The sequence below is a fragment of the Coregonus lavaretus genome (genome assembly GCF_964263955.1).
Source record: "Coregonus lavaretus genome assembly, contig: HAP1_SCAFFOLD_1155, whole genome shotgun sequence".
Classification (NCBI taxonomy): Eukaryota; Metazoa; Chordata; class Actinopteri; order Salmoniformes; family Salmonidae; genus Coregonus; species Coregonus lavaretus.
Window position 1 is genome coordinate 94,304 of NW_028157477.1, and position 14,490 is coordinate 108,793.

General features: G+C 42.7%; 1 protein-coding gene across 1 annotated transcript; it reads left to right on the top strand.

Moving 5' to 3' along the window:
- Positions 1–6,337: 6,337 nt before the first annotated feature.
- Positions 6,338–14,077, top strand: LOC311125400 (acidic mammalian chitinase-like). Its single transcript, XM_084199445.1, has 13 exons — positions 6,338–6,360; positions 6,780–6,852; positions 6,940–6,966; positions 7,196–7,400; positions 7,486–7,542; positions 7,661–7,826; positions 8,029–8,153; positions 8,550–8,673; positions 8,816–8,998; positions 9,099–9,215; positions 9,359–9,491; positions 11,189–11,480; positions 13,624–14,077. Exons 2-12 carry the CDS (start codon positions 6,828–6,830, stop codon positions 11,440–11,442), a joined length of 1,416 nt encoding a protein of 471 aa, XP_084055571.1. The 5' UTR covers positions 6,338–6,360; positions 6,780–6,827; the 3' UTR covers positions 11,443–11,480; positions 13,624–14,077.
- Positions 14,078–14,490: the final 413 nt, after the last annotated feature.

The window sequence follows — 14,490 nt, forward strand, 5'->3', positions numbered from 1 at the left end:
ATGTCCTGAATTCGATTACGAAGTCGGCAACTCTGCGAGCTCCTTGGCGAAGAGAAAACAGGCGCTTAGCTGCGTCCTTACCTCGGACTGGATGGTCAAACAGCTTCCTCATCTCTGCCGTGAACTCCTGGTATGACGCCATGCAGGTGTCCTGTCGTTCCAATACGGCTGAAGCCCACTCCAGGGCTCTACCACGCAGCAATTCAATAACAAAGGCTATCCTAGCCTTGTCTGTGGCGTAAGAGTGGGGCTGTAGATCGAACACTAATCCACACTGCATAAGAAAGGAACGGCATCTTCCCAAATCCCCTTCATACTTATCAGGCGTCGGAACCTTGGGCTCACGGAAGGGCACAGCTCCAGAAGCGGCAGGCGAGAGGGGTGAAACCGGTGGTGGATTCTCCACCGGCAAACTGAGCTGTGCCTGGATCTTCGTCAGACTGGTAGAAAAGTTCCGAACCGACAACGCTATCTCCTGTAGCGCCGTGCTGTGTTGTCCCAACATCTTTTCCTGATGGGTAATGGCATGGCGAACAGAATCCAGGTCCGCTGGGTTCATTTCTGGCCGGATCGTTCTGTCACGGTTCACTACGACAGAACCCAGAAGCAGACCAGGACGAGGTGAGTTGAACGAAGGTGAGTATTTATTAATAGATTCAAAAAAGATGCAGAGTAATCCAGGAGACAGAGCGGGCGGCGGAGATGAGTTGATGGAGGTGAAGTGGCAGATCCAATGATGGCACGGCAGCCGCCGACAACCAGGCAGGGGTTGGGTGAAGGTCCCGGGGGAATGACTGTAGACAGAAAAAAACTGAGGTAAGTACACGGCAGGCCAACAAGGTGCAAAACAACAAAACTAACGCTAGTAACTCAGAGGCTGATACGCTGACAAAACATACTGTTCATGGCTAACGATCCGGCAGGGAATGGATGTCAGGTCAGAGCTTATGAAGGGGTGATGATCAGGACCAGGTGTGCCGAAGCTGATGAGAAGCAGGTGCGGGTAATCGAGAGATCACCCGCCTAGCAACGTCGCCCAGCAACCGGACAGGGTGCGTTCAGGAACCTTCAGGAAACAGGAGATTCAGAGCAGAAAAACGGCAACACAGGCAGGAACAGACTCAGGACGCAGGGTTCATGACAATTGAACAGGCACATTGGTTTTGAGAGGACTGGTTCAACTAGAGGTCAAAACATTGACAGCCCCTAAATCATTTTCCAACATAGATTTTACCCTAGCTTTAAAGTAATTGAAGGAGACAAGCTCCTGTAGTTTCAAGTCCTTTTATAGCTCGTTCCAAGTAGAGGGGGCAGAATACTGGAACACTTTTTTGCCTAGCTCTGTACGGGCCTTATAATTATAATGACTACTACTACTACTACTACTACTACTACTACTACTACTACTACTACTACTACTACTACTACTACTACAGTCACTATTTACATCAGGGTTTCCCAAACTCGGTCCTGGGGCCACCCCTGGGTGCACGTTTTGGTTTTTGCCCTAGCACTACACAGCTGGTTCAAATAATCTAAGCTTGATGATGAGTTGATTATTTGAATCAGCTGTGTAGTGCTAGGGCAAAAACCAAAACATGCACCCAGGGGGGGCCCCAGGACCGAGTTTGGAAAACCCTGATTTACACCACTACCGCAGTCACTGATAGTTGGAGCAATATTGTTAGATTTCAGTGAAGCGCAGCCTTTGATGTTATTGATCATAATTTGTTATTGAAAAAAACCTCACTTGTTATGGCTTTACATCACCTGCCATCACATGGTTAGAGAATTCCGTCAATAGAACCCAGAGAGTTTTCTTTAACAATTGAGCAGTTTATAAAGAATGTTAAGTAATTTTCGGAACAATTGGCCATGGAAAAAGTATTGCTTTGTAGAGTCTGGTGTGTTGCATATTTAAAGTTCCTCTGTGGAATCAACTGTGACTCCACCATTGTGTTCTGCTGTTGCTGCCTTTGTCAGTTAAATCTCCTTATTGTTATTGAGCATCAGAACACCATTCCATGAAGGCCCCAAGATTAGGAAAACCTGTTTGGGTTACCATTCACCTGGTGATGAATAACTGACTGCCTGACTGCCTGACTGACTGACGGATTGCTGTCACAATGCTTCACCCTTCGTAGTTTCTATTTTCTACTTTTTTGTTTGGTCACTTCTTCCGCCTTTTATCAATCATCATTATTGTCGCCATTCAAATGCAGTAACAGTAGTGTTTTGTTAAAAATGACAGCTATAACATAAGTAACTGATGGGTTTTTGTTGTCAAACTGTAGGGTTGTGAGAAAAGATTGTGAATAGGGTATGCAAGGTGATATACATTTTTTTAAGGTGATTGATTGTCGATTGTACTGTAGTACTGTACATTTCTATTTTCCCATAGTGTAGCCTTTTATTTTCAGTAGCAGCGCATGGGTAAAATCACTGGGGAAGCCAAGCCAGGAAAATAAAGCCATATTACAACTTACGTGTTAGTACATATGCCTTGCCACCGTGATATATAGACCTAAGGCCGAGACAATAAGAACACACAATCACACTAAACCGGAAAGCAACATCTGTCTGGAGGAGTCCACAAAACATATTGCATGTAACAAACAGTTACATGACCTACAGCATGGTCTATCAAGTTAATGTTTCTGACATTTTTGGACTGCTAAACAACTATTGATTTAGAACACAGGAGAGTTACCGCAAGTCGCAAAGAAAACAGGAGCTGCCTCCACTATTCCACCACCTTCAACTTCAACATTTCAACATTATCAAATCACCTATGCTTAGTCTAATACAGTGACAACTAAAAGATTCCAAAAACAATTTAGTCCACTCAACGTAAGCATGGTACTGATTTCTGTGTGTATGTGTGTGTGCGTAAGTAGAAAAAGCATGTTGACACCCTACTTGTGGAGAAATGTCAGTGCCATCCTCCTCTCTTTCATGTTGCCGAAACGGTCTATAACTCTGTCATACAGTACACACTTTTAGTTTTATTTGTACTAGGTTACCTGGCTACAATGTTGCTTGCCAGCCAAACTTCCTTTCATGGGCAACGATTAGCCAGCTAGTTAACATTAGCCAACTACATCTAGCTACGTATTGAACTTCCATCCTCTCAGGCCAGAAGCACAATGTATGAATTTATGGTTGGATCAGAATTGCTGTTATAATCATTGGCCAATACGGTGAATTAAGTAAAACCACAAGTCCAAATCCCTGTCTCCATCCATGGCTAATTTAAGAAATGAACAATTTTAGCTAGCTAGCTAGCCACTGGAGGACAACAACACAACAAGATGCAACAATTCAATGACAATTGGCTTTTGATGTGATTGGTTTGAAGCCAAATCGAAACTGGCCCCCTTGGCTCACTCAGTTTAGCTCAATGCTGATTAGCTATTATTGTATACTTTTTTTTATCAAGGGAGGCCAAACGCTCGCGAGCTTCCCTTTTATTCTACAGGAGGCAAGAATATCATACTCTTTTTGACCAAACAGCATCAGATATATGGGCTACACATAAAGAGACAGAGGTGTGCTGTTTCGCTCGCTCTGATGCTTTCTCCGTTGAGATATGTTCAGCCTCTTGCGAATTGAAGGAAAATCATGAAACACAGAGAGACTAAATAAATTATTTTATATGTTTTTTTCTTTCTTTATTGGTACATTTTTTGGGGAAGCCTGGCTTCCCTTGGCATATATGAATACGTGCCACTGTTTATTTTAGCAGCTTGTGTGCCAGTCTTTTTATGCTTTCTCCTTATGGAATTGTCATGCCAAATAGTGTTTGGCTTGACAATGAAAGCAATGGATTTGGCAATAGCACAAACAGATCTGGGACCAGTCTAAGTGGTCCCCTCTCTCACCTTACCATCTCTCTCCATCTAGTGGAAGAAGTTTAGAAGTTTGTTAGTGTTGAACATTTTGGGCTGGTGTAGTAGAGGGAGTGACTGTTTTATAAATAGTTGATAGTAGCCTTCAGTGTGAGACTAGGTAGTAGTAGTAGTAGTAGTTAGTAGCCCAGAAGTACTAGTAGCAGTACATTGCAGTAGTAATAGTAAATGTTTTAGATAGGTAGGCCATTGGTTAGCTATAGAAAGTGTTTAGTGGGTTGGGGGTGAGTTGTGTGGCATAATCAGTATTATTGGTAAAATATATTTCTGCTCTGATTTCAGATTTGAAAAGCAGAGAAGTAGAACATTTTATCATACTCTCTAAGTTTTTGTCTAAGTTGTTGGGTAAGTGGTAAAAATGTCAGTTGTTTTTAAAGTTTAGAGAAAATAGTTGATTTTGTTACTAAAACAGCTGTAACATTGATTGGATTGGTAGAATATATTTTTATTCTGATTTCAGATTTAAATAGCAGATAAGTAACCCACGTCTAGGTTTTTATGTAAGTTGTTGGGAAAGTTGTCAAAACTTGTTTTCAGCAAGCACATCTCATTAGTAATACTAATATGTACAGTACCAGTCAAAAGTTTGGACACACCTACTCATTCAAGGGTTTTTCTTTATTTTTACTATTTTCTACATTGTAGAATAATAGTGAAGACATCAAAACTATGAAATAACACATATGGAATCATGTAGTAACCAAAAAAGGGTTAAACAAATCAAAATATATTTTATATTTGAGATTCCTCAAAGTAGCCACCCTTTGCTTTGATGACAGCTTTGCACACTCTTGGCATTCTCTCAACCAGCTTCATGAGGTAGTCACCTGGAATACATTTCAATTAACAGGTGTGCCTTGTTAAAAGTTAATTTGTTGAATTTCTTTCCTTCTTAATGCGTTTGAGCCCATCAGTTGTGTTGTGACAAGGTAGGGGTGGTATACAGAAGATAGCCCTATTTGGTAAAAGACCAAGTCCATATTATGGCAAGAACAGCTAAAATAAGCAAAGAGAAACGACAGTCCATCATTAGTTTAAGACATGAAGGTCAGTCAATACGGAACATTTCAAGAACTTTGAATGTTTCTTCAAGTGCAGTCACAAAAACCATCAAGCGCTATGATGAAACTGGCTCTCATGAGGACCGCCAGAGGAAAGGAAGACCCAGAGTTACCTCTGCTGCAGAGGATACGTTCATTGGAGTTAACTGCACCTCAGATTGCAGCCCAAATAAATGCTTCACAGAGTTCAAGTAACAGACACATCTCAACATCAACTGTTCAGAGGAGACTGTGTGAATCAGGCCTTCATGGTCGAATTGCTGCAAAGAAACAACTACTAAAGGACACCAACAAGAAGAAGAGACTTGCTTGGGCCAAGAAATACGAGCAATGGACATTAGACCGGTGGAAATCTGTCCTTTGGTCCGATGAGTCCAAATTTGAGATTTTTGGTTCCAACCGCTGTGTCTTTGTGAGACGCAGAATAGGTGAACGTCTGATATCCGCATGTGTGGTTCCCACTGTGAAGCATGGAGGATGAGGTGTGATGGCGTGGGGGTGCTTTGCTGGTGACACTGTCTGTGATTTATTTAGAATTCAAGCTACACTTAACCAGCATGGCTACCACAGCATTCTGCAGCGATACACCATCCCATCTGGTTTGCGCTTAGTGGGACTATCATTTGTTTTCAACAGGACAATGACCCAAAACACACCTCCAGGCTGTGTAAGGGCTATTTGACCAAGGAGAGTGATGGAGTGCTGCATCAGATGACCAGGCCTCCACAATCACCAGACCTCAACCCAATTGAGATGGTTTGGGATGAGTTGGACCGCAGAGTGAAGGAAAAGCAGCCAACAAGTGCTCAGCATATGTGGGAACTGAGTGTTGGAAAAGCATTCCTTATTAAGCTGGTTGAGAGAATGCCAAGAATGTGCAAAGCTGTCGTCAAGGCAAAGGGTGGCTACTTTGAAAAATATAAAATATAAAATATTTTTAAACACTTTTTTGGTTACTACATGATTCTATATGTGTTATTTCATAGTTTTGATATCTCCACTATTATTCTACAATGTAGAAAATAGTAAAAATAAAGAAAAATCCTTGAATGAGTAGGTGTGTCCAAACTTTTGACTGGTTCTGTATTTTAAAATAAAGTGCCACCAAACCCTTTTTTGCATCTCTTTTATCATATTTTATCTTCCCACTCACTTTTCTTACCTTACACAAATGCCCTGCCCATTTCAGTCGTCCTTTAAAACGGTGAGCAATCCAAGCAAGAGGAAATGGATAGAAAAGAGAGAGATGCTCTAAGCTATCCTCCCAGATCAAGCTACCACTACTGGTTCCTGTTGTGGTGAGGTAAACTCTCTCTCACTCCTCCCCAAGGACTTTGGAGCCATGGATCCTCTCTTTGTCTGTCTTTTCCCCTCTCTCTGATCATGCCGAGGTTATTAATGCCTTGTTAATGCCTGTAATGTCATGTAATTTAGGCTAAATTAAGGAATGGTTTTGCCTTGTATAATGGAATTCATTCATTTTATAATGTTATTATATACACTTGCATTGATATTCAATTGTTAGACCTTTCTTGAAATGCCTATTCCTGTAACTCAACAATAGTCCTTTTGCACATTGCTATTTATCTTATGGAGTTCAATAATACAATTTTCTAGACTTCGTTAATATACAAGTTACATAGTCTAGTTATGAGGTCAGGTGAGGAATGTATACAAATATTTCCCACTACAATGACAGAGTTATTTTTGGGAAAGTCAGATGATTAACTCGGGTTAATAATTAGTCATAGAGAGTGGAACAAATATCAAATAGCTGTCATTTCACCATTTTCTTCTTCCTCGTTTTAAGAGAGACATAAATAAGCCCTCCGACCGATCTAGCAGAGAAGCAGGCACAATGAGCAAGGTCACTTTACTCGCAGGTAAAAACATTCTTAATATGTTCACATATATTCTCTTTGTGTGAAATTCTTCTTATTTTTATTGACTTTCAATATGTGCTTTTTAAGGTCTGTGCTTGGCTCTGTCCCACTTGGGTGAGTTTCCACAACATTATGACATTTCCCACACATTATTATATTAACATTTGAGGATTTTTTTTATTTGAATTGTCACTCAGTATTCATCAAGAGAATGATGTTTGTATTAGTCATCTAGAATTATTGTGTGATATATAACAAAGATGCTACCATGAAGTTGTGTCACCCTGGGAAATGTTGACAGTGACTCATATATGATAGACACCGCATTCTGTTCCTGTCTAAGGCTCTACCTCCCAACTGGTCTGCTACTTTACCAACTGGTCCCAGTACAGACCTGGAACTGGGAAGTACCTGCCGGCTAATGTTGACCCTAACCTGTGTACTCACCTGATCTACGCCTTCTCCATTATCAACCCTGCCAATGAGCTTGCCACCTTTGAGTGGAATGATGAGACCCTCTACAGATCCTTCAACGGACTTAAAGACAGGTTTGCATCTTTTCCCAAGACATTCTGAGATGTTCATGGGTAATTGTTTACTGACAATAGTAATTGTATTTTTGTCATCCAACAGAAATCCTCAGCTCAAAACACTTTTGGCTGTCGGTGGATGGATATTTGGCACACAACAGTGAGATCTTTTATTTATTATATTTACATGGGTAACAGGTAGTATATTTTTTATGTATTCATAATATATTTCATATTTAGTAACATCAACCTGATTGAGCATCCCTAATTCTCCCTAGGTTCAGTATCATGGTTTCATCACCTGCCAATCGGCAGAAGTTCATCCAGTCTTCGATCAGTTTCCTGAAGAGGCATGGTTTTGACGGGCTGGACCTGGACTGGGAGTACCCTGGAGCACGGGGAAGCCCTCCAGAGGACAAGCACAGATTCACACTGTTGTGCAAGGTGATGGTTAGGGTTAGCGATATGGCTATGGTTATTGTTAGGCCAGGGTGTGGACATGAAGCTGGGGTAAGGGCTAGGGTTAAGGCTAGGGTTAGGGTTGAGCCGGGAAACAATGCTACTATACTTTTATTTAGGGATGAGGTAAAGAAATTACAATACATGTAATGCCATATGACAAAAAATACATCTGTTGTTTTTGTAGGAGCTCCTGGAGGCGTTTGAGGCTGAAGGCCAAGAATTCAGCCACCCCAGGCTGCTGCTTACTGCTGCTGTGGCTGCTGGGAAAGGGACCATTGATTCTGGCTATGAAATTGCAGACATTGCTAAGTAAATATGGATTTTAACATTATAACCACTGTAGTCACATTTTAGATAAACCATCATATGATGAACAGGATCCCATTTGGATTAATGGATGTGTATTAACTTGTCTTCTGGGTCGTTCCACATCATTTCAATCACTGTCTGACTACACCCCTTTTGATTTGAATGAAACCTTTCATACATGTTTGCCCATGGTGGAAGTGGTCAGAAAGTGACTTTTTTTGGACCTGAATGCCAAAACATTCAGGAGCTAGAGGTGCTCAAAGTTGACAACATTTTCAAACCCCACCCTACCATGAGATGTTAATGTCTTTATCACTGAAAAATATAAACTGTTGAGTTTGATATCATTTGAAAGCTGATATATGAAATCATATGGAACGACCTTTCTGTCTTTAGATACCTGGACTTCATTAATGTGATGACCTATGACTTCCATGGATCCTGGGAGACCTTCACAGGACACAACAGCCCTCTATACCAGGGATCCCATGACACAGGAGACCATATCTACTTCAACACAGTGAGAAAGGGGCTAAATCACGCTTCTTGTCTACATGTTAAATAAAGCCTATCAAATGTGAGTGTAAAGAAAGTACTGTATATACATTCATGCAAAATTAGTTTCAAAGTCTCTCTTTTCTGTCTCTCTCTCTCTCTGGCAGGATTTTGCCATGAAATACTGGCGAGATCAGGGAGCCCCTGTTGAGAAGCTGATGATGGGCTTTGCTACATATGGACGTTCATTCCGGCTCGCCTCTGGAGATAGTGGTGTCGGAGCGTCAGCCAATGGTGCTGCTTCACCCGGACCTTTCACCAGGGAGGCTGGTTTCTGGTCTTATTATGAGGTAATAAGGCTTAATTACGTATTTTTTGTGAACTTTGAAAGGTATCAAATTGATAGTTCACTTTTCAATTGAGGTAACCTGTTGCCCCTCCTGTTTCCAGATCTGTACTTTCCTCCAAGGAGCCAGTGTACAGTGGATTGACGATCAAAAGGTTCCCTATGCCTCTAAAGGAAATGAGTGGGTGGGATTTGACAATAGGGAGAGCTATGACACAAAGGTATGCTGCAGTGTTTCTGGGTTTTAATCAAAAATGGTGAACCAAACATCTAACTAAGCTAAGAAATTGCAAAAGAATCAAAGACATCAGTAGAAACTCCATACTCCTGTTATTTTCTTATGCTCTCACTCTCCCTTCCTAAGGTCCGCTACCTAAAGGAAAATGGCTTTGGAGGGGCCATGGTTTGGAATCTGGACCTGGATGACTTTGCTGGACAGTCATGTGGACAGGGCAACTATTCCCTGATCAGCCATCTTCACAAACTCCTCAACATTGGTAAATCACGTTTAAACGATTTCTTACTTGTCCAAATACACTGCTCAAAAAAATTAAGGGAACACTAAAATAACACATCCTAGATCTGAATGAATGAAATAATCTTATTAAATACTTTTTTCTTTACATAGTTGAATGTGCTGACAACAAAATCACACAAAAATTATCAATGGAAATCAAATTTATCAACCCATGGAGGTCTGGATTTGGAGTCACCCTCAAAATTAAAGTGGAAAACCACACTACAGGCTGATCCAACTTTGATGTAATGTCCTTAAAACAAGTCAAAATGAGGCTCAGTAGTGTGTGTGGCCTCCACGTGCCTGTATGACCTCCCTACAACGCCTGGGCATGCTCCTGATGAGGTGGCGGATGGTCTCCTGAGGGATCTCCTCCCAGACCTGGACTAAAGCATCCGCCAACTCCTGGACAGTCTGTGGTGCAAGGTGGTGTTGGTGGATGGAGCGAGACATGATGTCCCAGATGTGCTCAATTGGATTCAGGTCTGGGGAACGGGCGGGCCAGTCCATAGCATCAATGCCTTCCTCTTGCAGGAACTGCTGACACACTCCAGCCACATGAGGTCTAGCATTGTCTTGCATTAGGAGGAACCCAGGGCCAACCGCACCAGCATATGGTCTCACAAGGGGTCTGAGGATCTCATCTCGGTACCTAATGGCAGTCAGGCTACCTCTGGCGAGCACATGGAGGGCTGTGCGGCCCCCCAAAGAAATGCCACCCCACACCATGACTGACCCACCGCCAAACCGGTCATGCTGGAGGATGTTGCAGGCAGCAGAACGTTCTCCACGGCGTCTCCAGACTCTGTCACGTCTGTCACATGTGCTCAGTGTGAACCTGCTTTCATCTGTGAAGAGCACAGGGCGCCAGTGGCGAATTTGCCAATCTTGGTGTTCTCTGGCAAATGCCAAACGTCCTGCACGGTGTTGGGCTGTAAGCACAACCCCCACCTGTGGACGTCAGGCCCTCATACCACCCTCATGGAGTCTGTTTCTGACCGTTTGAGCAGACACGTGCACATTTGTGGCCTGCTGGAGGTCATTTTGCAGGGCTCTGGCAGTGCTCCTCCTGCTCCTCCTTGCACAAAGGCAGAGGTAGCAGTCCTGCTGCTGGGTTGTTGCCCTCCTATGGCCTCCTCCACGTCTCCTGATGTACTGGCCTGTCTCCTGGTAGCGCCTCCATGCTCTGGACACTACGCTGACAGACACAGCAAACCTTCTTGCCACAGCTCGCATTGATGTGCCATCCTGGATGAGCTGCACTGCCTGAGCCACTTGTGTGGGTTGTAGACTCCGTCTCATGCTACCACTAGAGTGAAAGCACCGCCAGCATTCAAAAGTGACCAAAACATCAGCCAGGAAGCATAGGAACTGAGAAGTGGTCAGTGGTCACCACCTGCAAAACCAGTCCTTTATTGGGGGTGTCTTGCTAATTGCCTATAATTTCCACCTGTTGTCTATTCCATTTGCACAACAGCATGTGAAATGTATTGTCAATCGGTGTTGCTTCCTAAGTGGACAGTTTGATTTCACAGAAGTGTGATTGACTTGGAGTTACATTGTGTTGTTTAAGTGTTCCCTTTATTTTTTTGAGCAGTGTATATACAAACATATCAATGTTTTTTTTGCAGTCAAGTGCTATTCTGAATAGACATATTACATTTTATTTTCACCCAGAACTACCTCCCCTGCCACCTACACACACCCCATGGTCAGGGGCACCACCCACAGTCAAGGCCACCACCAAGGCCACCACCACTACTACCCTTGTACCCGGTGGTGGTTTCTGTGCAGGCAGGGCTGGCGGGCTGTATGTCAAAGCAGATTCCCCGAGCTCTTTCTATAACTGTGCCAACGGCATCACCTATATCCAGAGCTGCCTCGCTAGCCTAGTCTTCAGGGACAGCTGCAAATGCTGCGACTGGCCCTAGGACTGTCATGTCTGTTATTTGACCTATGGGAGAGTTGGGTATGTTGAGCCATTTTTTACATTCAGCATCACTACATCAAGGGAAATATAACTCTCTTCCTAACAAAGATATCGACATATATTTCAGGATCATGTGTATCGCTGGAAATAATCAGAATGTATGTAAACATAACAGTTTTGAAAACATAGGTTGTCCAAAAAAAGTGTTCTCAGAATCTTGGCACAAGTTGAGCATAGAGACAGGGTAAGTTGAGCCGCCTTGGGGTAAGTAGGTGATGGTGTCCTGTGACAGAGGGTGATGGTGCTGGTAGATCAAAATTTAAATCTTGGAATGGGGTTCTGGTATATTGTATATCTTAAATGTATACCTCGGTCATACTGTATATAGATCTCTCTGTTCAATATCACTTACCCTTCCATTTCTTGACCAGTTGTCTGGGACAGGGATGTTGTTTTGATGTGCCAATTCGTAGGAAAGTTCTCTGCATTTGAGGCTACTGAGCCCATGAAACTGGTCTGAGAGATTCTTCATATGTTTAGCAAGCTCAGGCTAGATGTCATCAGATATGACCTTGTGTGCCTCTGCTACTTTACCAATTGCCTCTCTTTCGCACATGTACATGTACATGTTCATTTTCTTTTTTGTCAATGTACCTTTTCAGTGTCATTCAGTCAATTCTTTCATCTCTTACTGCTGCTCAAATTAACTTATTCCCTTCTCTCACTTCCTTGGTTGCTCTCTCAAGAACCTCAAGGGGGGCTAGACCTTTGCTTGTTTTACGTTTGTAAACATGGGGCACTATCTTGAGTTCATATGCATGGCACATTGCAAAAATATATTATGTATAACACTGACAAAATGTAATTATAATTTGTATGGGGGTATGGTGGCCATTGGCTCAACTTACCCCATGGTCATTGGCTCAACTTAACCCAAGGCAAACATTTGGACTATATTAGCCCACACAGCTACAAGGATACACTTTCATGCTACACTACATGACCAAAAGTATGTGGACAACTGCTCGTCGAACATCTCATTCCAAAATCCTGGGCATTAATGTGAAGTTTGTCCCCCCTTTGCTGCTATAACAGCCTCCACTCTTCTGGGAAGGCTTTCCACTAGATGTTGGAACATTGCTGTGGGGACTTGCTGAGGTCGGGCACTGATGTTGGGTGATTAGGCCTGGCTCGCAGTCTGAGTTCCAATTCATCCCAAAGGTGTTCGGTGGGATTGAGGTCAAGGCTATGTGCAGGCCAGTCAAGTTCTTCCACACCAATCTCTACAAACCATTTCTGTATGGACCTCGCTTTGTGCACGGGGGCATTGTCATGCTGAAACAGGAAAGGGCCTTCGTCCACCGGACACCCATATTCATCCGTCGGACTGCCAGATGGTGAAGCGTGATTCATCACTCCAGAGAACGCATTTCCACTGCTCCAGAGTCCAGTGGCGGCGAGCTTTACACCACTCCAGCTGACGCTTGACATTGCGCATGGTGATCTTAGGCTTGTGTGCGGCTGCTCGGTCAAGGAAACCTATTTCATGACACTCCCGACAAACAGTTATTGTGCTAACGTTGCTTCCAGAGGCAGTTTGGAACTCAGTAGTGAGTGTTGCAACCGAAGACAGACTATTTTTACGCGGTACGCGCTTCAGCACTCGGCGGTCCCATTCTGTGAGCTTGTGTGGCCTACCACTTCGCGGCTGAACCGTTGTTGCTCCTAGATGTTTCCACTTCACAATAACAGCACTTACAGTTGACCAGGGCAGCTCTAGCAGGGCAGACATTTGACAAACTGACTTGTTGGAAAGGTGGCATCCTATGACTGTGCCACGTTGAAAGTCACTGAGCTCTTCAGTAAGGCCATTCTACCGCCAATGTTTGTCTATGGAGATTGCATGATTGTGTGCTCGATTTTATACACCTGTTGGCAACGGGTGTGTCTGAAATAGCCGAATCCACTAATTTGAAGGGGTGTCCACATACTTTTGTATATACTGTATAGTGTAGGTTTAGGACCTCATATTGTAGCTTATAGAGACCTCAACTGATGTACAAAACAATCTTTAAACTATCTACTTTGGTTTAGATACAAGCATCATGAAACCTATAACACAATAAATTCATTTGTACCTAACTTGCTTACCACTTTTTCCATGTGCTTTCTTCCTTCACAGACTCCATGAAATGATGACCTCGGCTCGTCCTAAATATTTGGTCACATTATTAATTTTGTATGGTGTTGAGTTCTGACTTGAAATATACTTATTCCTGTAACTAAATAAGGCCTTATTGATTATGTTATGTGCAAAATGAATGTATATGTTATTGGTCACTGAGGGGTGAAGAGGGACTTTGTTCATGGAAAGTAACTGTGAGAGAAAAGGGGAACAGTGTTTATAACCAAAGTCTGTTCAGTAATGTGAACAAAAGGTCACTTGTAAACATCATGGAGAAGTGATCGGATAAAGAGGAACAGCACAACATTTATGCAGTGTTGGGCAACAGATAGCAGTTCTGAGAAGTTACCTCCCTAACCTCATCTTGACATATAATGCCTGTTTGATCATGTGCAAAGTGTGCTTGCAGCTGAAGCACCCAGTGGGTTGAATAAACGTGGTTTGAGCTTTTTCTAGTCGTCCGTTTGAGTTTATACTCTGTTCAGAACCTAACAATGGTTTCCTAGAAACAAGGGGTGGCTCAACTAACCCTTTGGCTCAATTTACCCCACTCTCCCCTATGTACAGCCCTGAGGGGCAATTTTCACACTTGCGATATAGATTATACAAAGTAAATATCCTGTTATTATTTTTATTTACTGGCGTTGTGTCATCTCAGTAGCTAGGTTTCCATCCAATTTGCGACAAACTTTCATGCAAATATTCAAAACTCTGAATAAAACAATTTGCGCATTCTTCCATCAGAGATGTGTTTCCATCAAACATACTTTTTCCAGATAAAAGGCTGTGGGTGATGACGTAGTGCACATAAAAATAACTTTTGCTGTTAAATTCCCATGTACCGAATGAAAAATACAAGTTAAA